At 40.3% G+C, this 19,810-nt stretch overlaps 2 protein-coding genes and 1 long non-coding RNA gene across 10 annotated transcripts in view; 2 read left to right on the plus strand and 1 right to left on the minus strand.

The window, feature by feature from the left end:
• ptk7b (protein tyrosine kinase 7b) overlaps positions 1–3,679 on the plus strand; it is a 90,982-nt gene extending 87,303 nt beyond the window's left edge. For all 3 annotated transcript variants that reach the window (XM_060872738.1, XM_060872740.1, XM_060872739.1), the window contains 4 exons: positions 375–455; positions 560–711; positions 1,496–1,674; positions 1,836–3,679. In XM_060872738.1, coding sequence (XP_060728721.1) covers positions 375–455; positions 560–711; positions 1,496–1,674; positions 1,836–1,996 — 573 coding nt within the window. In that variant the 3' untranslated portion in view covers positions 1,997–3,679. The remainder of the gene's footprint in view (positions 1–374; positions 456–559; positions 712–1,495; positions 1,675–1,835) is intronic.
• A 2,593-nt stretch (positions 3,680–6,272) lies between these two features.
• srfb (serum response factor b) overlaps positions 6,273–19,810 on the plus strand; it is a 28,405-nt gene continuing 14,867 nt past the window's right edge. For 5 of the 6 annotated variants that reach the window (XR_009648637.1, XM_060872745.1, XM_060872741.1 and 2 more), the window contains exons 1-2: positions 6,274–7,312; positions 14,538–14,804. Coding sequence is in view for 5 of the 6 variants with exons in the window: in XM_060872745.1 (XP_060728728.1) it covers positions 6,665–7,312; positions 14,538–14,804 (915 nt within the window). In the remaining variant the exon portion in view is untranslated. Of the gene's footprint in view, positions 7,313–14,537; positions 14,805–19,810 lie in introns of all 6 variants that reach the window. The other variant, XM_060872746.1, reaches the window with a different exon arrangement.
• On the minus strand, positions 15,398–16,520 carry LOC132847450 (uncharacterized). The gene is made up of 2 exons (XR_009648638.1): positions 16,314–16,520; positions 15,398–15,890 (listed from the first exon to the last, which is right to left on the minus strand). It is a non-coding gene; the product is annotated as an uncharacterized LOC132847450 (long non-coding RNA).

A 19,810-nucleotide genomic window follows, 5' to 3' on the forward strand; every position in this document is an offset into this window, starting at 1 on the left:
ATAACAATATTTTTTCATTGAGTATTGTATATGCATATGATCCAGGCCTCCATCACTGCTCACATTGTCAGTGAAAGTTTTTGCTAGAATAATTGTTAGCCATGAATTCTTCACACCTGGCAGTCTTCAAAAAAAAAGAGTTTTTACTGTGTTACTGTTGGATGCTTGTACTTTGCTGGCGTACAAACTTCGTGTCCATCTCTGAAGGTGGGTGGCCAGATCTGAATATATTTATAAGTGACAATAACACTTCTTTATTTTATCGGAATATCATATTCACAGTTCAGTGTTATACATAGAAAGTAAAAAGGTGCTAGATAATGCCATAAAACTATTCTAATAATATTACACGTCTCATTATCCTTTTATTTCAGGGTGATCTCAAACAGTTCTTGAGGATATCGAAAAGTAAAGAAGAGAAAGTCAAGCCGCAGCCTATCAGTACCAAAACCAAAGTAAGCCAGATAATATGTAAGACTTTGTATCCAGTATTCTGACTACTTTTGTGAAAATAGATCATAAGCCCATTTTAATATTTTTTATGTTATACTTTCTTTAGGTGTCCATCTGTGCCCAAGTGGCTGCTGGGATGGAGCACTTGTCCAACCAGCATTTTGTCCATAAAGACCTGGCAGCCCGGAACTGCCTAATTAGCGGAGAGAGACATGTCAAGGTTTCTGCACTTGGCCTGAGCAAAGATGTCTACAACAGGTGTATACCACAACATGCAGAGTGATGACACATGGTTATATAGTTTTTCTTTACAGTTGTTGACGTATTTACGGTCTTCTTGGTTCATTTTCTCTCTTGAATCTTTTTCCATGTTCACAGAGAAATGTCAAAAAGACAGATGTCATTTATCTTAAGAGCATTGTAAGACTATGCTGCTAGAGAGAGTTCTAATGTGTGCTTTACATAGCAAACATTTTAACAGGTTGGAGCAAACATATTGTATTACACTGACACTGCCCCACCCAATGTGGAAATGTGTTTACAACATGGCTGTCATGGTAACCTATTTCACACTGATCTTCCTGCTCTTGTCCGTAAACCCCACACACCTCAAATATGTAAAACACTTCAGCTTGCTTGGTACAAACATGGCTTAGAAACTATAACATGCAGACATCTACAGTTGTATCAGGTAGTCACCGCCTTATCTCTGGCTGTCAGTGAATTAAAGAGGCCCAAACCTGTTCTAGCAAGACAATGCCCCGAACTCAACCCCACTGAACACCTTTTGGACGAACTGGAATGGTGACTACACCCCAGACCTCCTCACCTGACATATGTGCCTGACCACAGTAATGCTCTTATCAATGACTTATGACAAGATTCAAGCTTACTTTGATAGCAAAGGGAGCCTCAATCTGGATATTCTGAATCTTTGGCCATATCGTGTGCTGTATTGGCATAACTGCTTTGTACAAAATGTTACCAAGCAATAACAAATTGCATTATTGTATTGCATTTCTCTGTTCATTTTTTCCCTCAGTGAGTATTACCACCACAGGCAGAGTTTGATCCCTTTGCGCTGGCTACCTGCAGAGTCTGTTTTTGAAAATGATTATTCCACCAAATCTGATGTGTGGGCTTTTGGTGTGCTGATGTGGGAAGTGTTCAGCCATGGTGAGCTGCCATTCGCAACACTGAGCCATGAGGACATACTCGAAGGTGCGAACAGAAATGATTACGCATAAGTGACTGTACAGGTTGAATTACACATATAGACCTTGCTCATGTCTATTTTTGTGTTTTGCTTTTTTCAGTGTCTCTAACAATGCTTTGCCATACAGTGCCTGTATGTGAAGTTGAAGGATTTGTTTCTGTTCTAGGTCTTCAAGCAGGAACATTGAAGCTATCTGCTCCTGAGTCATGTCCTTCTAAAGTCTACAAACTGATGAGCCGCTGCTGGGATCCCAGTCCCAAAGAGCGGCCATCTTTTAGTGAGTTACTCCAGGCTCTGGGAGAAATTCCATTGGACAGCAAAGTGTGAGGACTTCATCTGCTCCTACTTCCACCTGGTTTGGGGAGCCACACCTATACTGTTCTGCTCTCCTACAATCACAGACTCGCTCAGACTGATCCCACACATTTCAGGGAGCAAGTGTGCATGAGGGAAAAAACAGGGACGTTGATATCAGGGCAATGTGTGTGTGTGTGTGTGTGTGTGTGTATGTGTGTATGTGAGTTTGAAGACTCCAGAAACTTCTATCTGCCTTAACCATGGCATTAAAATGCTGTTGATCATTAAATTTCAATGGCTTATTTATGCTTTTAATGTTCAGCTCTGTCTCTTTTCCACCCTGAGATCTCCTTGTTTATTTTTGAAGCCTCAGTCAATGTTCAAGAGGTATGATCTTTTAACTTGATCTTTTACCTCTTCTGGCGCAGGACAATCCAGCCCCAATTGGGGCAAAACCCATGCTGTGGCTCCTGAAAATAATGCTGGACTCTGCATTTGATGCTCAGCTATTGGACTTGAAGTTATTGTGTGTATCGTTGTGTGTCCAAATGTGTGTATTTGTGTGGGTCCTTGTGTGTGTCCTTGTGTGTGCTTTTTTAATTTTGCAATTTGGATTGTTGGGCAAGTCAAACAGAGCAAAGTTTGCCATGTAGGGAGATTGTCTGTTATGGCTCGAAGCTCCAGAATAAATGAATACTTCTAGTATATGTTTTGTACACATGGAAGGGCAAGGAGAGTTAGAGATGTTTTATTACAATTGTACTTTTTTATTTTTTTAATTGTTGCCTTTTTTACCTTGTGGTGCTCATATGGGACAATAATATTTTGATGGAGAGAACTTGCAATACATCTTATTTCCTACAAGCCTAAAGCCATGATGAACAATGTATTCAAGATTTCTGCATAGCGATATTTATAACCACCTCACTGTATTACTGCTTGGCAAAGTCCCTGTTACGTTCACTTATACCAACACCATGCACTAATTTCACTTAAACTCTTGTTTTATATAATTGTTTATTTCAGTGTAGAAGGATGTACGTGAGCCTTTATTATGATGAAGGCTCTTTTTTTATATATATGTTTTTAATGGAAAGGTACTCTGAGATCCTTTTTTACGATTATGTACTTCACTCATTATAACGTCTCATTTTGCAGTTTGGAAAGTGTTGTAGGGCAGCTGAGAGTTTCAGTGGTCACCATCAATATTAATGGCCACAAGTGCCTAAGACATGAAGGATTATAGTCAACTTAGTTTTCAGTTTATTTTCAGTATAGTTGCTTTGTTTTTTTTAATGATCTGTTTTATATCTAATCTTTTCATATATTATAAAGATTCTTTACTGTTGGTTTGTTTTATTTCTCTGAATAAACACATGGTCCTTGTCTTTGTAATAATTACATGCTCTTCACTCACACATAAGTGTTTTGTTAGTCTACTTTAGCAAAGGTCAAAATAATCACAATGTATGCTGCTCACATTAAACATTTATGTTTGTAACAACAAGCTTGTACTAACTTTCTGAAATTGCTGTGAGGGCTGAAATGTCTGTCAAGGACTGTAAAAATGAGTTCCATGGGATGAAGTCAACATGACTTTAGACTTTGTTTGTAAATCTGATGCAATTTCCTTTTCCAAATAGCAAAGAAGGTGCAGCTGAAGATGTTTAAACATGTCAGTAAGACAAATAAACACTGCCACATTCAAACTGGGTTTTAAGTCTAGAACTGTTTCATCTATGCATGGAATTTACTTAGTAGCTTTAGTGCTTTGCATAAATATTCATGTTTCTTTGCCTCATTGTACGTCTTCACATTTTGTAGTATTACAACTGAGAATTGAAATGGAAATGATTGGGAGTTTTATCATTTGATTTAAATAATATATCTACAGTATGTACAGTATGTATGTATTTTAATCAGATTAAGGCCTCGGCTTTGATTGAGTCATTGTAGCACATGCCTTCTTTCTTTTGGATTATTCCAACAGGAATCTTTAGCAGTATGATTAGTGTCATTGTCCTGTGGGAACCTGAACCTCCACCATACCCTTTTGCAAACTGGAAGTATTTTACTCCCTTGCCTTCAACCCATAACAGCTTCCCAGTCCCTGCTGGTAAAAAGAGGATACCTCCACATGATTCTACCACCACCATGCTTCAAGTGGGCAAAGTGTTCTCAGTGTGATGAGCAGTATTGGATTTCCTTGGCTCTGTACCACAGGACCAGAGAACATATTTGCTGAGTCTCCAACATAGGAACTCATAATGTTCTTTTAATAATGTTTCTTCTTTGCCACTTAGTTATATTTGACCATCTTAGTTACTTTTGGCCTCTTGGTTGCATCTCTGATCTCTTATATCTTCCTTACTGTGTCATTTAATTTGGATGGCCTGCTTTTGCTTGACAGTGTTGCATTTGTGCCATATACTTTCTTCAGCATAGTCAGCCGCATAAGTGGAGTATCGTGGAGAAAGAGTCACCAGTGTAGCACAGTTCAGTAGAGATTGTGCTGAATATGTAACCTTTGTGTTTCATCTGCTTCTCCACGTATTTAGATAGATAGATAGATAGATAGATAGATAGATAGATAGATAGATAGATAGATAGATAGAACTTTATTGCATAGTACAGGTTCATATGCAACGAACTGCTGTTTAGCATCCACAAGAAATGCAAATAGTAAAAACAAATGTGCAAAGGAATAAATTCAGATAAATATGTAAATATATGTACAACACATTTAGGCAGAATGTGGTTTATATAAACAAGACATATCTCACCCTTTGTTGACCTTTTGTGAAATGGTTTATGTTACAGTTTAGAGGTTATATTACTGGATCCTACAGTGTTAATAAGGCCTTTTAACCTCTCTTTGTGCTGTAAGCAGCACTTGTAATGAGTGGAAATCTTCAGGTTTGGGTTAAAGCCCAGATCAGCTTGACCACTGGTGCATTGTTATAATCTGTTCAGTAGAGGGTGCTATGGGTTGGTATTCGCCAACACTGAAAATCAGATAATATTAGGCTTCTGATCAACAGTTTGGCTATTTTTGTTTTCTCTCCAAAAACACTGATATAAACAGAAATTCCTGAACAAGCCAGTCTGAGTCTATTTTTGGACCCATTTTCATACTTTGCTGAAGTGGGAACCAGTGCCTATCCCTATTATGTTTCTATGGTTACTGTTATACTTTTATAATTACTATTATGCTACAATGATTTATTCTTATATCACAGGCGTTTGTTATTAGATCATGTCTGGGTGGCAGAAAGGAAGGCTCACAATGTGCAGGACATCATTGGGTCTTGTTAGTTGGCGCTGACGTGTGTTCCAGTGCTGGGTGTGCATCTTGAGCCCTGCATATTTTGCCATGTAAATACAGGCCTTGGCTCTCATGCACTACTTCAAGCGTTTCTCACTTTTACCTATAGCTGAATAATGCAATTCAAAACAGTCCAGTCTTGGTTTTAGCTCTTCTCAGTTTGGTGCTTGAGTGTAATAATCAGTATAGACACACTTTCTTATATTAAGCATTCACTGGTGTTTATTGTGCACCACATTCTTCTGACAACGAATTGTATCAAAAATCCATCTGTAAGACTCAGACTCGCTTGCTGTTGTATTAAACTAAGATATAATGACCTCTTTAAGTTGCAGTAATAAATCAGATAGACCTGTTGAATGCTTCTGCTTCTCTTTAAGCTCCCTGATGTTTGAAACAGAAGGAAAGCAAGAGAACGTCAGTGCACGACACTTCAATAACTTTGCCTTCATCATCTTTACAATAGTTTAACAGTTACCATGGGAACGAGTTACACTTCTTTTGATTTATTTAAACATAAAGGATTTATTTAAAAATAGGTTTATTAAAGAGCCTATATATATATATATAACAATTATGTGTGTGTAAATAATCCCTGACAAAAAATTCCAAATTCAAAAGTTATATTGTTCAGAATGTCCTAATAATAAGTAGATTTTACGTCCTTCGTATAATTGACACCCCCTCCCCCCCTCCCTCCCCACTATGGACAGTCTCCCTCCCCCTTCCCATGCTGACGTTCACACGAGCGCAACCATTTTGGTATTTATTCAAATGAGCTCACGGTTTTGACCAATCGTCTCGCGAGCGGAGATCTTAGAAGCCAATCGGAGGTCGTCACTGTGACTCACCAAATATGGAGCGACAACTCCTTATAAGGAAACGTTGTATCTCTTTATATGGAGGAAAGTAGATCTGTGCGGACGGATTTCGTGTCCGTTGAGCAAAATATTTACAACATACACAGGACACGTTGCAGGGTTTTGTCTCAGTAGTGGTTCAGTGAAAGATTGTTGCTGGCGGTGGTTGTATATTTAAACAGGCCGCGGTAGCTATTTTACATGTATTAGGTAAGAACTAAGTGACATGGCGGATTGATCGCGACGGTGCGCTTCGTGTTTTCCTTTTAGAGAGAACGGCACGGGGTTTGGGGGGAAACGGAGAGGCGACGCGCTGCGAGCTTGTAGCCGGTCTGAAGGCGCTCTCTCTCGGGGGCAGCAGCAATAACACCAGGAAAAGTCAGAACTTTGCAGCTGAGATTCGTTCGTTTGTTTTGCTTTCATTACAGTTTCTTTAATGCGCCTGTCTTGTAATATTTACTGCGTACACAACCACAGACGGCTGTTCGGCGTTTAGGCGTCTCACGTTTTCTCATGAATAGGATGTTATCAAGCCCAGCGGGTTCGGCACTGAGCGGAAACGGATCAGCGGGCGCGACTGGGGCGGCTCACGGCTCTGTGGTGCTCGGCGGCGGGCTGCGTACTGGGCTCGCCCGGGCCGGACAGGCAGTGAATACAGCAGGCTCTTTCCCGGGTGCTGCAGGACGTGTGGGGGAGAGCGTTGGGATGCTTGGAGGTAGCGGGCCTGGGGTCTCTTCCAGACCGGGTGTCAGACCCGGGAACGGCAGCGGGCTGAGCTCACTTCAGGCCGCCGCTCAGCCCGGTGTTGGGGGACTCGGTGCGATGTCCGCCAGGTTTGACAGGGACAAAGAAGTCGGCATACCTCAGGTGTGCAGCGCTTCGGACGCGGACTCCGAATCGGGGGATGAGGACGAACCGACTGGTTCTTCGGGGAGCAGCAGACGGGGAGTGAAGCGGGAGAGAGCCGAGATGGAAGGCGCCGGAATCGGCCAGGAGGCCGGAGCTCCACCGGTGGGTTACGGGGTGCTGAGTGGCGGAGTCGCCGGAGCAAAGCCGGGCAAAAAAACACGCGGGCGAGTGAAGATTAAGATGGAGTTCATAGACAACAAGCTGCGGCGGTACACGACTTTCAGCAAGAGGAAGACCGGTATTATGAAAAAGGTCAGTTCACCCCATCACAAGCAGCTGTGTAGTCCTTTATTATACAAGATTACTCTAAATAGGCCGTTTTTCTTTTGGTCAAGAATGGCAGAAATGTTAGAGACCCATTTTTTAGTCTAGTATATTATAGGTGTCAAAAAGGACACCAGTGATGTCTGACGTTTGAGGCCCGATTCACACACGTGCTCCTAAACTGCTCAGTTCATGTAACCTTTGAGTGCCATGTAAACAAACTCTAAGTGACTTATGGGATGGGAGCAGGACTTTAAACTGCAAATGAACTTTTTACCAGTCTTTGTTTATCTCTCGTACAAACTTTTCTCCCTGTCTTCTCCACTCCTCTCTCTCTCTCTCTCTCTCTCTCTCTCTGCTGTAATGGAGATGACACTGTTGCATGTCCTCTTCTATGGCAAATGGTGGCTGGGAATTACAACAGACCCCACTGGCTGTGAGCTTTAAATAGAACAGAGCAACTGACATTCTCTATTTCTGACCACCACCACCCTTCTCTCTCTCCCTCACACAGGCTTTGGCCTACATGAAGTGTCTCCTTCATCAATGGAGCTTAACCTGGATATTTTTGGATGCTAGTTTTATGTGGTTGCTATAACATTGTGTCCTGCCTCATCATGAGTAGCAATCAGCTTTAAAAAAGGACTAAAATAAAGTAAAACCTTATGGTAAAATTATGACCCTGATATAAAGAAATGGGGAAACTGGACTGTACAGGAATGAAGGTCAGGGCAGTCAGTGCTTCATTCTTGTTTACATCTGCTTTCTGTCCTTCAGTCAGGTAAAGATATTTACAAATGCTGATCCAGTATGGGTGTCTTCACCTTCATCTTGATTATTATAACGCAACAGTTCGTTCCTGCATCAAATTTTTGTTTCCAGCTATGAGTGTGAGAATAGCAGTGAACTTATTAAAGTGTCTTATGTCCGATTTTTAAGACATGAAGGATCAAGTTAATTGCTTTTAGGTTTGGCCTGTGATTAACAAACTCCTTACGAGTGTTTCTGCTTAAAGACTCTGCCACACAGTGCCATGGTTGCTGCTAATTTGTGTTATTGGCAGGGATCCCGGGTTGGGGATCCTGGAAAGAGCAGGAAGTAAGTTAGGTTAATGCATCTTGCTCTTTCCTTCCGCTTTTCACCTCTGTAGGATGTTATTGTTGATGGATGCCGAAAGCGGCATGCAACTTCACAACTTCTAATGTTTTTAGTGGCAGTATATGTTGCACTTTAGTGCTGTGGCCTTTCATGGCTTAACTTGACTAGAATGCATCCCAAGAGGAAAAAAAACAGGCTAAGGTTTAATAATATAAGGTTAGTTGATCTTTTAAAATTTGCCATAATATGTAGCTCAAAGATTGTTTGACAAAATTCAGGGCTAATCCCCATGGCCAGCATGGTCGATTATCACCTGTCCCCAGGCAGCTATATGTTTCAGAACAACTGTAGCAGTCAACCAACCTCCCACCCCTTGTGTATTTTACTGTACCCCCATTGACCTGTAGAAGGTCATCACCTGCCCTCGTTCTTCTGGTCAGCTGTCCAAATGGGTTTATGATGTCATTACTGAAGGCTTCTTGTTGTTCTCCAGTAGGCACATCCAGCCACCTGCTGAATTGTGCCTGCAATCTCAACACACCAACAGCCAGCCTTAATCTCTACAGTACTGGCTGTTTCACAGGCATCATTAAGACTGGGTTTATAGTATTATTGTCATTACCCTACAGTGTTATTTGTGCATGTTGCTGAAGGCTACACAATGTGGTTGTCTGGTTAGCTATTTTAGTGCCAAATAGGCAGAAAAGATGATCATTAGGTTCTTCCAGCAGAAGTTTTGTCTGATGAGCTGTTATAGGCTGTCTTTTTTTTTTATTTTTATTTTTATTTTTTTATTTATTTTTTTTATTTTATTTTATTAACACCGTGGTTTAAAAACGACTAAAACTATATCCATGCACATAATGATGATTGTATTGACATACTTGCTTTCAAATTTCGTTATCACAAGCTAATGTCTGAATCCGGTTGAACCTTCATGATGTGGCAGAACCCAGGAGATTCTTGACACTGGACCTGAAATATTTGCAGGAATTGTGCATCTGAGATGCTTTTCTGCCCACCACTGTTGTATAGAGCGATCATGTTCTCTATATCCTTACTGGCAGCTTGAACCAATCTGACTATTCCCCTCTATAATCAACAAGGTGATTCCACTCACAGAACTCTTGCTCACTTAATGTTTTATGTTTTTCCAAACTATTCTTTTTACACAAAACAGTCTCTAGAGTTTATAAATGCCCAGGAGTTCAGCAGTCTCTGAAATACTCAAACCAGCCCATCTGGCAACAACATGCATGCATTGGTTAGTCACAGAGCTCACTTTTTCCAAATCTGATGTGTGAAATGAGCATTAACTGAGGCTCTTGAACTGTCTCTACATGACTATATGCTTTGTGCTGCTGCCACTTGACTGATTAGATAACTGCATAAATGTGCAGATGTACATGTGTATAAATTGGGTAGTGAGAGTATATCAAATGTTTTTGTTTGTGTTTATACACACACCCCACCACACATTTTTGCATGATCTCAAAGTCCTCTGATTAGAGAGAACTCCTACATCTGATTCTCACCTTAAGGGTTAATCGGCATGATTTTCAACACCTTACAAGATAAGGTAATGAGCCTGTATAAGTTGGTAATATAACCAAGATCTACTATATTTCCAGCCCTGAAGGTTTAACCAGTCTGAAAGTTAAGTGCAGATATAGTTTCAAAAGATAACAATTGCAATGGCTCTGCAAGCTGACCTTTGGTCAGCACACAGATCTGCCTGTGTGTAAAAGTAAAAACAGAGCACACTGATATGCAGTGGCATTACTGCTGTAAATGGGCTCTGCCCACAATTGTGCCCTCCTGCTTAGACTCTATTTACATGCATTTAGTCATACAGAAAAATGCTTTATTGAAGTTCAGCATTATTTTATTATGGAATGAAAAGGAGGTGCAGGTTTGGTCAAGGACCAAATTTGTGGAATTCTCACTGCAATCCAATTTCAATTTCCAAACCGGAAATGCTGCTACAGGTTGGAACATGGTGTATGCAGTCTTCTGAGGCTAAGATGTGTTTTGTGAGCTGTCAATTGGTAGAATGTTCCTTGTGGATGGATTTTACACTAGAACTGGGTGATGTGTTTTTAACAGTATAAAATCAATGTATGCTCCGAGAGTAGCATAGCTGTTGCCACCCAAATGCTTGTTGCAATAAAGAGTCACACCAAGTAAAACAATCATAATGTCATACAAGTGGCTGACTGCAAGTTGCCTTTGATTAGCTACATTTTTGTTGGGAGTGTTTGGGCGACATTTCCATATGTAAAAGTAGCATGACTCTTCAGGAAGAGTGAAATGATTTTGATAGACTCAGAAAAAATGTTTGAGGTAGTGTATTTAATTTTAAAATCTTATTCCTCCTACAGTCACTGAGACCCAGCAGAAAACAAAAAAACTAATCATTAAGTCCTGTTACATTAACCAGTTTAAACTACAAATAAGAAATTCAAAAAACTTTCTATTTCAGAAAAAACTTCACTAAATGACAAAGATATGATGCCTTTAATCTTAAGATGAAAGTAAAACTGAGCAATACTTAAGCAGCCTATGGCCGTAATCTATGAAATTGTTGCTATAATTTGACTACTACATTAAAAAATATCTAGTTGTACTATGAGGCTATAATGTCCGAAACTAGTTGTAGTCCCAAGTTCATTAGTATTGATCTTTTTTCACCAGGAATTCATCCTTCGGCTACTATGCTACACGTTTCCTTTAAAGCCTACAGTGACTGAAAGTCTTGTAACCAAGTCGAATGTCAATTATTAAGCCTTTAAGTGCAGGTCCCTTGGACTGTCCTCTCTGTTCCTGGCCTTGCAACCTTGAACCTGTTCTCTCACACAGTAATGATCGTTCCTCCAGGCAATTGTATTTCCCCCTTCTCTAAAGACTGTGGCTTTCATTCTGAAGTTTTGCACCAGTGTGTCCCTTTAGCACAGAGGCTTATGGGTAGAAGCGTCACTGACCCTATCAAGCGGTCAAGTATGTAAACATAAAGGCCCAGTGTGCTAATAGGATCTGCTAAACTCCACAGTCCTGACTTGGTTAAAGCAAGTATAGACACTTGTTTTGTGACAGCTAACCTGATTAAAGTGAAACAATGTTCACACGGCTGCTAGCACACAATTACACTGCTTCACCATGTGAGCAAGTCCATGTTCTTGCTCTGTGTGTTCTTCTGTTGCAGGAAGCACATCAGCCATGTCATAACTACAGTGAATCAGGTTGAAATTCCTACAGGCTTTTGGTTTAGACGTAGTCAATGATGTAAGAGTGCTGAAGAAATGATGGAGGCACTGAACAGACATCTGTTTTTTAGTGTGCACTAGGGTAAAGTTTGCGAGTTCCTGCCAACCGGGTAGTTACTCTCCCAACAACCCCAACCCCCCGTGTAATCTAGTTAATGTTGAAATTGGCTTGGTAATGATATCCTCTGCTCTGATCCAAGTTAAATAGCATCATTTGTCAGCAGGGTTAATTATGTTCTCAGAGGAGCACTGCTGATCGTGCCTTTACTCTCCTGCCCACAAGCATTGTGCTCCTCACAGATGACTTAGGAAATCAAAGTTCAGATTTCAGCCTGGGGTTCTAAATGTGTGTGCATACATTTGTGTGTGCATGCATAGGTCTGTCACGTTCTTAAATATGTTAAATAGCAAAGAGAAGAAAAAATAGGCAATATTACAGCATTTGGTGGGTAAATAAAAGGGACTCTTGCAGGGTTCCCACGCGTCCAGGAAAACTGGGAAACCCTGGAAAATTAATGACAAATGTTCCAGTCCTGGAAAACACATGGAAAATGAGAGAAAACATAAATTGTCCTGGAAAAAATCTTGTTGTCCTGGAAAATTATTATTTTTAAATGTTCTTGATCATTTAAAGAACAGTATACAACTGGTCAAAACAATTAACGTTAGTAACAGAAAGCGCTCTGTTCAGAGACGCTGAGTTTTGACGGGTTTTTCGTTATGCTGTTTAATCTCGCTGTGATGGATGACGCTTTGTGTTGGCGGTTTCAGGTGCTAAGAATGGTTTAAGTGCTCGAATGTTTTCAGCAAATGGTGACGGGTAAACAGGTTATATTAACCTTGTTAATCTGAATATCATGTGCAAGTGGAATGCACAGCAAACTAAAGCATGCATGATGGCATTGGCCTGAGAAAGCAAAGGGTATTAATATGTGCGGTCTTTTTATTTTATAAATGTTGAAATTTCATTCACATGACAAATTGTCTTTAAAAGTATAGTTAAGTAATAGCCATAAAGTGTACGCTGTTTAAGACTTCTGGAGAGAAGAACATATTACTTTAGGCCGTGAATCTGTGAGCCTTGTCTTTTTTTGCTAAATTTGAAATGTCCTGGAAAAGTCCTGGAAAATGATCTCTGAAAAAGAGTGGGAACTCTGTCTTGGTTTCTTGTTGCTGATATTTGACTTTAAATGACTTGCTTACATAGAATCTGCTTTAAAATGGTCCTCAAAAAAGGAATTTATTTTTATTTATTTATTTTTCTTTAAGACCCTCTAGTGCCATCAGGCCAAATCCCAGATGGTTTATTACTCATATGTAAACGCTGCATAGGGTGTAATATATAATAGTACTGTAGAAAACTTACTTAAACTGTAGTCAGTAGAACAAACAGGACTCAGTATGACAGTTTTATATGGTTTTAAAATTGATAAAGACCTGAATATTTTTTTTTTTAAATTCAACAAAAAGTTTAGGAACCTAGATGCATGGATTTCCCCTATCCAATATGACCTAACCATGGGTTCATATAACAGGGATTTGAGTCATTTTTCTATGTAAATTTAATACAATAGAAATAGTATTTAACTAGTGGAAATTGTTCAGACAGTGTGTGTATAAGCCTGCAGCCAGATCTGTTAATAATGTTTGAATGCTTAAATTTTGGCATGAAGTAGAGAACAAGGTTGTTAGTCACATTTTTTTTTTCAGGTAGTTAATACTCAAAATACAGATTAAAATGCATTTCCATTTTTTTTAGACTCCAAATACCATTTTTTTCAGGTGGGTGAGGGGGTGTTTAGGCAGCTTACTGAGTTCCTAGTATGGGTATAACTTGCTATTATAAGCTCTTATATGCGGTGTATATAGTAAGCATGGGGTTCTTAGTGTTACGGCCATTCGTACGCCATGAAGACTCTCCCATGTCTGATCAATTATGTTCAATCTTAATTACTACAGATGTCCTCTGGCAATGTTACTTAATAGACAATTGACTGAAAATCCATAAGAGCAGTTCGTCCTTCTTGCGTGTGGATGTGCATATATACTTAATACTAGTGCTCCATCAGATACTCCAACCCCTGACGCGTGTTTGTAAGGTGAGAATATCTCAAGATCACACAGTACTGATGTTCTTGTTTTACAATGGTTTGGGTCTTCATAAACTCCAGTTCCCCATGTATCTGCTTCTCCATGTCCTGGCTACAGCCCCCACTGAGAATGCAATCAGTCTCGCAGTATCATGCTCCCTATTTTTGGAACCTTATCTTCTGTTATTTTAGGTACATTTTAGCCATACGTCAGAGTCCATGAGTGTGACACTACTGGACTGTAGCTGCTCCCCCACCACTCACCCTCAGCAAGCTCTAATACTCTCCAGAGGAAACCATGGACTCAGTGAGGGTTCTGTTTTATAGATGTTTGTAAGCATCACTGTTTGATGCGACAACACAAACCCTTCTCTTTATTCATCACTCCTGGGACTCATTCTCGTCTCTTCATTGTGAGATCCTGAGCTCAGTGCCAGCTTGTTGTCTTATTTTAAGTTTAAATTGAGTATAAAATTATCATTCTAGTGCTAGACGGCCAATAATGTAGAAGAATTTGGGTTAAACTTATGGGGTGTTGGGTTTGATTTTTATGCCATTTGTGTCTATGCATACACACACACACACATATATTTTTTATATATATATAATTTATTTTTTTCATTTCATTTTTTTCGATGAAAAGTGAAAGTTATCATTAGTTTTGATGAGATTTGGCAAATCTGAAAAACAATAGTAGCTAATTACAATAGTAGTAATTATTCAAGTAGCTAATTGCTTCTTCCCAATTGTCCCTCCTTACAGGCATATGAGCTCTCCACACTAACAGGCACTCAGGTGCTGCTCCTAGTGGCGAGTGAAACGGGCCACGTGTACACGTTCGCCACGCGCAAGCTTCAACCCATGATTACCAGTGAGACGGGCAAAGCTCTGATCCAAACATGTCTGAACTCTCCAGACTCTCCTCCACGCTCAGACCCATCCACAGACCAGCGCATGAGTGCCACAGGCTTTGAGGAGACAGACCTCACCTATCAGGTGTCTGAATCTGAGAGCCTCGGAGAAACCAAGGTGAGCTGATACTGTTCTGAAATGTTTTGTTGTGAGGTAATCAATGGAATTAATAGTTAACATGAGATCTCTTTTTAGAAGAATTATTTAGTAATGAAATTGAGATTCCTTTGTGTGTTTTAAATGACTTTCATCAACCCTGGTCAGTTTTCACTTCCTTGCAGGGCTTAGTCCTTGTCTGTTTCTCAAACAAATAAATAAGGTTCTAAAGCTTCTGCTGTCTTGTTGATTACAACAGCACAGTGAATGCCACCCTGTAGAGAACTGACCAGTCAAGCACTGTCTCTACCATAACCATACTTAATCATATTACAATCAGGAACTTTGTCACCACCATTCCTGTGTTTAGGTTCTCATTAATATGACGTTGAATGCCATTGTGTAATGTTGAGAAGATTTTTCTCCTTTTGGGTTTTTTAATGCAATTAAAAAACAAGCAAGTGTGTTAATGTTCTCCTGTAACAGCAAAATGTTACTGACAACTGCTGACCTGAGACAGGAAGAATGAATATAGCTTGAATGATGAAACTAACCACCAGAATGATTAAGCAACTCCCTGATCTTTCAGGGTTTCAGGATGGAGGTGTTCTTAAAGTGACCAAGTGAAAATTGTGGTCTGTGAGGCTGTTCTAGTATCAGCTGAGGGTTTATCTTAAGTGAGTGCGGCTGGAACATTTTTGTTTATATTGTCTGGGATTGCTTTAAGGGTTTGATGATTGAGAGCCCTGGTAAGGGAGGCTGTTCAACTCAACCTCTAGCTCCAATGCTTACAGCTGGGTTTTGTTTCCTTTGTCTGTGATTAAAGACGAGTCTCTCTCTCTCTCTCTCTCCCTCCCCCTCCCCCAAAGATGACTGGTGATTATTCTTTTTGCTTTAGGGATGTAAACTCCTTTCAACCTGGTCCAAGATGTCCTGTGTGCAGCATTAGTCATTGGCCCCTGTGCAGTTTCATCAGAACTCATCAAGAATTTCACTGTTGATATGCGTTTGATACTCCTCACTTTTCCGCTTCTTCGTGCTTGGTAGCGATTCAAGATGACTCCTGTTTCCATGCATACGCGTTCCAGCTGATGTTCAATCTCCAACCTTTAAACAAATTATGAAAAGTTGAAAATCTTCTGCTGCTTATGGTTTTATGAACTCATTCCATTTTTTTGTAACATAATTTTTATAATCAGTTTTCATTTATTAATGAAGCGTTAGGAACTCTCATACGAGACGTCAGTGTGACGATCCTTATGGGTCTGGGCTAATGTGCACTGTTTTGTAGGTCAGAACCTCTTAATCTACATTCCTTTTGGGATCAACATCAACTTTAAATGCAATTTTGATTAAGATCACAGGCACGGAACGTCTGTTTTCTTCATAATGTGTTTATACAATTATTTGTATGCAATTTTATTTGTTTTTAAACTTAGATAAATAGCAGGGTATTTTAATTTCACAAATAAACCAAACTAATTGGATTCAGATTATTTTCTCAGCTAATAGCAAAGCTGTTTCGATTACCTTGGATTTTTCACATTGAGGCAGATCAATCTCATGCTGCTTAAAGATCGACTGGAAAAAATATCTGTATTCCACGATGAACAGCCATCGCACACCTCAGAGCTCCAGCAGCAGCTTCTTCTCTCCGCCTTATCCTGTACCACACACTTGACTGATTGTATGGTTTTGAAGCGGGTTGCAGTTTATCCATTGGATTTGCTGGATATGTTTGAGATCTATTTTTTTTTTTTAAGTTTTCGGATGGCACATGTACTAGGGTTTCCATAGAGTTACCTCAGCTCAGACGCACTTAAGTGCACTTCTCTCATTGATAAAAACTTGATTCTGCCTCCATGCCCTTAAATGGTATGGTTTCCCTGCTCGCTCTCTTGGCCGTGGCCCCTCACATTCCTTATAGGCTGCAGCTGTCTTTCGAGTCCACTGTTTTCTTTGCTCACTTTTTATATATGTATAGCAAGATAATGAGGGAGTGTATATTTAAAATGAGACTCTCTGCAGCGGTAGTGTTAATACAGTGAGGTTTTTTTTTGGTCAAAGGCACCGTCTGTAGCCGTGGCCTTCGTGATGCTATCCAAAGCCTCCTGTGTTTACAGAGTCTCACAGAGAGTGTTCTGCTTGGAGACGGTGGTGTCTGGAGTGTTTAACTCTTAGCTTGTGACTGAAGTTAGCAGTGGGGGTAAAGCCTGCTTTCCAAGCTTCTGAGTAGAGTCCTGAGGCCACTCTGATATCAGGAAGTTTCTGAAATCCTGATATGTAACTTGGCTGTCCTGTTTATGAAGAGAGCACCTTCACAGTGCTTCAGAGAGAGCGAAGTCACATGAGAGAGGATTGCTCAGAGCCAAATGATGCTAGAGCTTTTAGGCGATTCCCTGTTTTTGTGCCCCTCATATGCTAAAATAATTTTATTTTTTATTGTATTTTTATTTTTTTAAAGATGGCCATAAATCTGAATACACTAGAACAGATCATATCAGTATTTAACAAAATCTTTTATTGATTGATTTTTTTTTGTGTGTTTTGAGTCTAGGCTCAATTCGTGCATTCGGTCAGGGACGCATCATGGACTATCACCAGATTTGTAAATATTGCTCTGTCGCATGTGAGGTGCTCTGTTTACAATCATTCCTGATTTTAAGACGTCTTGGTTCTTTTGTTTAGAGCCTCAGAACTAGAAGCTTTGTGTCTTCTAGCACCTAAAAGGCTCATCTGACGTTAACCATCGTAAACCTTTTCAACGCGACTCAGCGCAAACCTTGTCAGAGCAAAACCCCTCAAATTCCAGCTCAGTTCTTATTCTACGTCCAATTTTTAGTGCTTATATTTTAGTCCTTGTTTTACGTCCAAACTGTGATGTAGTATTCTGTAAACTCTTGAGTCTGGCTTTCTTAAGCACTGAAACTGCCCTCATTAGAGTAAAGTTTCATCCTTCTCGATCACTGCAATTACTAAACATGTCTCTGACCCAGACAGCCTTTGCTCTGTCCTTGTCCATCTGCTTCAGCCTGCACTATGCTGCTGGCCATTTACCAGGCCAGGATTTATCAGAGATGGTGGATATTTCATTCCAAGATGCTGTTCCAAGTTGTATCATTCCTAACCTTGCCAGCTTTGACCTTGGGCCAGAAATCTAACTGTAAATGTTCTGTGTAAATGGGCAGTTGCTTCAGTAAGCAGCCTGCGCTTTTGTTTGATTTTTCTTCTTCCAAACTTAAAGGCGGGTGGTGGACTGGCTTTGCTCATTATTGATATACAACAGCTACAGCAAGAAAAATGTTTGTAATTGGAGTAAGGGAAGAACATTTTGATATTGTTTTTGTTCACTTTGGTGCAAGTGAGACAAAATGTTAAACAAGCTCAGTTTAACTTGCCACATTTAGATGTATTGGCCTTGACTAGAGACCTCTCAGTTCTAAATGATGCCCGGACATCTAATTGCATTCTTTTCACACAGTTTAAGGACCTATTCCAGGTATCTCTCTGGTAAACACTGCTTCTCAAAAGCGCAGTTCAGTGTTTTTTGCTCTGTTTAGCTCATTCTGCAGTGCTGTTTACTTGTTTAACGAATGAACTTGTACAGTTTGTAATACAGCATACAGCTCACCACTCTGTGTGTGGGAGAGCGAGAATAGTTAGTTTTTTAATTTGTCCTCTGATGTTTGCCTTCTCTACCTTTTTTTTTTTCTATAACAGTGAGAAGGAGTGCAAAGTGTGCTAGGACACTGCTGGTGGTTGTGTTGTCACTGTCTTGTGATGAGCAGACCCAGGGACAGAGAGTTTAAAAAAGGGTGAGAAATGGAGGAGGAGAAAGTCCAAATGACAAGCAAGTGTCACTTAAATACCAGGAAGCTAGTTTAGTACTGTATATGTAGCCTTATCAAGGCTGTTTTAAATATAACAACAAAAAAGCTTGGTGGAAGCCCTGAACCTAACGAGCTGTGATGAGGCTGAGTGAACCAGACACTGAGACACAGCAAGCTGGTGAGTGACATTTAAAGCAACAGGGTAGATGGTGTTGAGCAGTGTGTTAATGTGCCACTCAGAGGAGGAGTCGCTTAGGCCTTATTTTGCACCGAGCACAGCACCGGTCACCACCGATTGGCTGCACCTCTGCTACTTGGGCTGCCTTGCCTTTTTTAGCAGTCCCAAATGGAGCTGTGAATTCTGGATATTTGGCAGGGTGACAGGCAGGAGATGGGAGCCAGCGAGTGGGAGCTCTGGAGGAGGAGGTGGTGGAGGAGGAGGGGAGAGAAAAGAGAGTGAGGCTGCTAGCACAGCTCTGTCTCTGCTGCACATCCAGTGCAGTCATTTTCATAAAGATCAGTTTGTTCAATTTACATTTTTAGTAAATTCAGATCTGTTCTTCTAAGGCGCTTCATGCTCAAGATCTGCTACTAGGATTGATCTGAACAATAAAATCTGAGTGGTGGTGGAGGTGTTATGATGTTTGCTCTTGGCCATCACTGCTGTAATTAGTTGTCACAGATGAATCATTGCCTCTTTACTGAGCTGTGGATGAACCAAAGCAACACAGCACGGAGTCATTATGTGCCAGTGTGATAGAAAACTCACTGGCATCTACACACGTCACTGGCCCTAATGTGTCTCGTAGGGGATATAAATCTGGGCATACTTCTTTGGTCATAAGTTTGCTGTTGGTTAAATGAATGCAACCAGCAGCTTAATACAAATCACCTTAGTCCCTCAACTGTTCTGTTTTCCCCCTTTTCGTTTTTTCTTCTTTTTTGATGAATCAACTCTATTTTGGTCATTGGTGTCGCTTCATTATTGGAAGTGGTCTAAATTCAGAGGCTGTGTTAAAGACGTTGTTTCTGTTTCCTAAGAGATCAGCTCAGTGCGGAGGAAGAGCTGTGGGTGTTTTGTTACATGGACAAAAACCATATAAAGATGCTATCTATTAGTCTCTATTGCCCTCTGCCCTCCCTCCCCCTCTCTTTTTCTCTCTCTATCCCTCCCTATGTAACTGTTTTTTCAAAAGG

This window comes from Tachysurus vachellii, chromosome 6 (assembly GCF_030014155.1).
Source record: "Tachysurus vachellii isolate PV-2020 chromosome 6, HZAU_Pvac_v1, whole genome shotgun sequence".
Classification (NCBI taxonomy): Eukaryota; Metazoa; Chordata; class Actinopteri; order Siluriformes; family Bagridae; genus Tachysurus; species Tachysurus vachellii.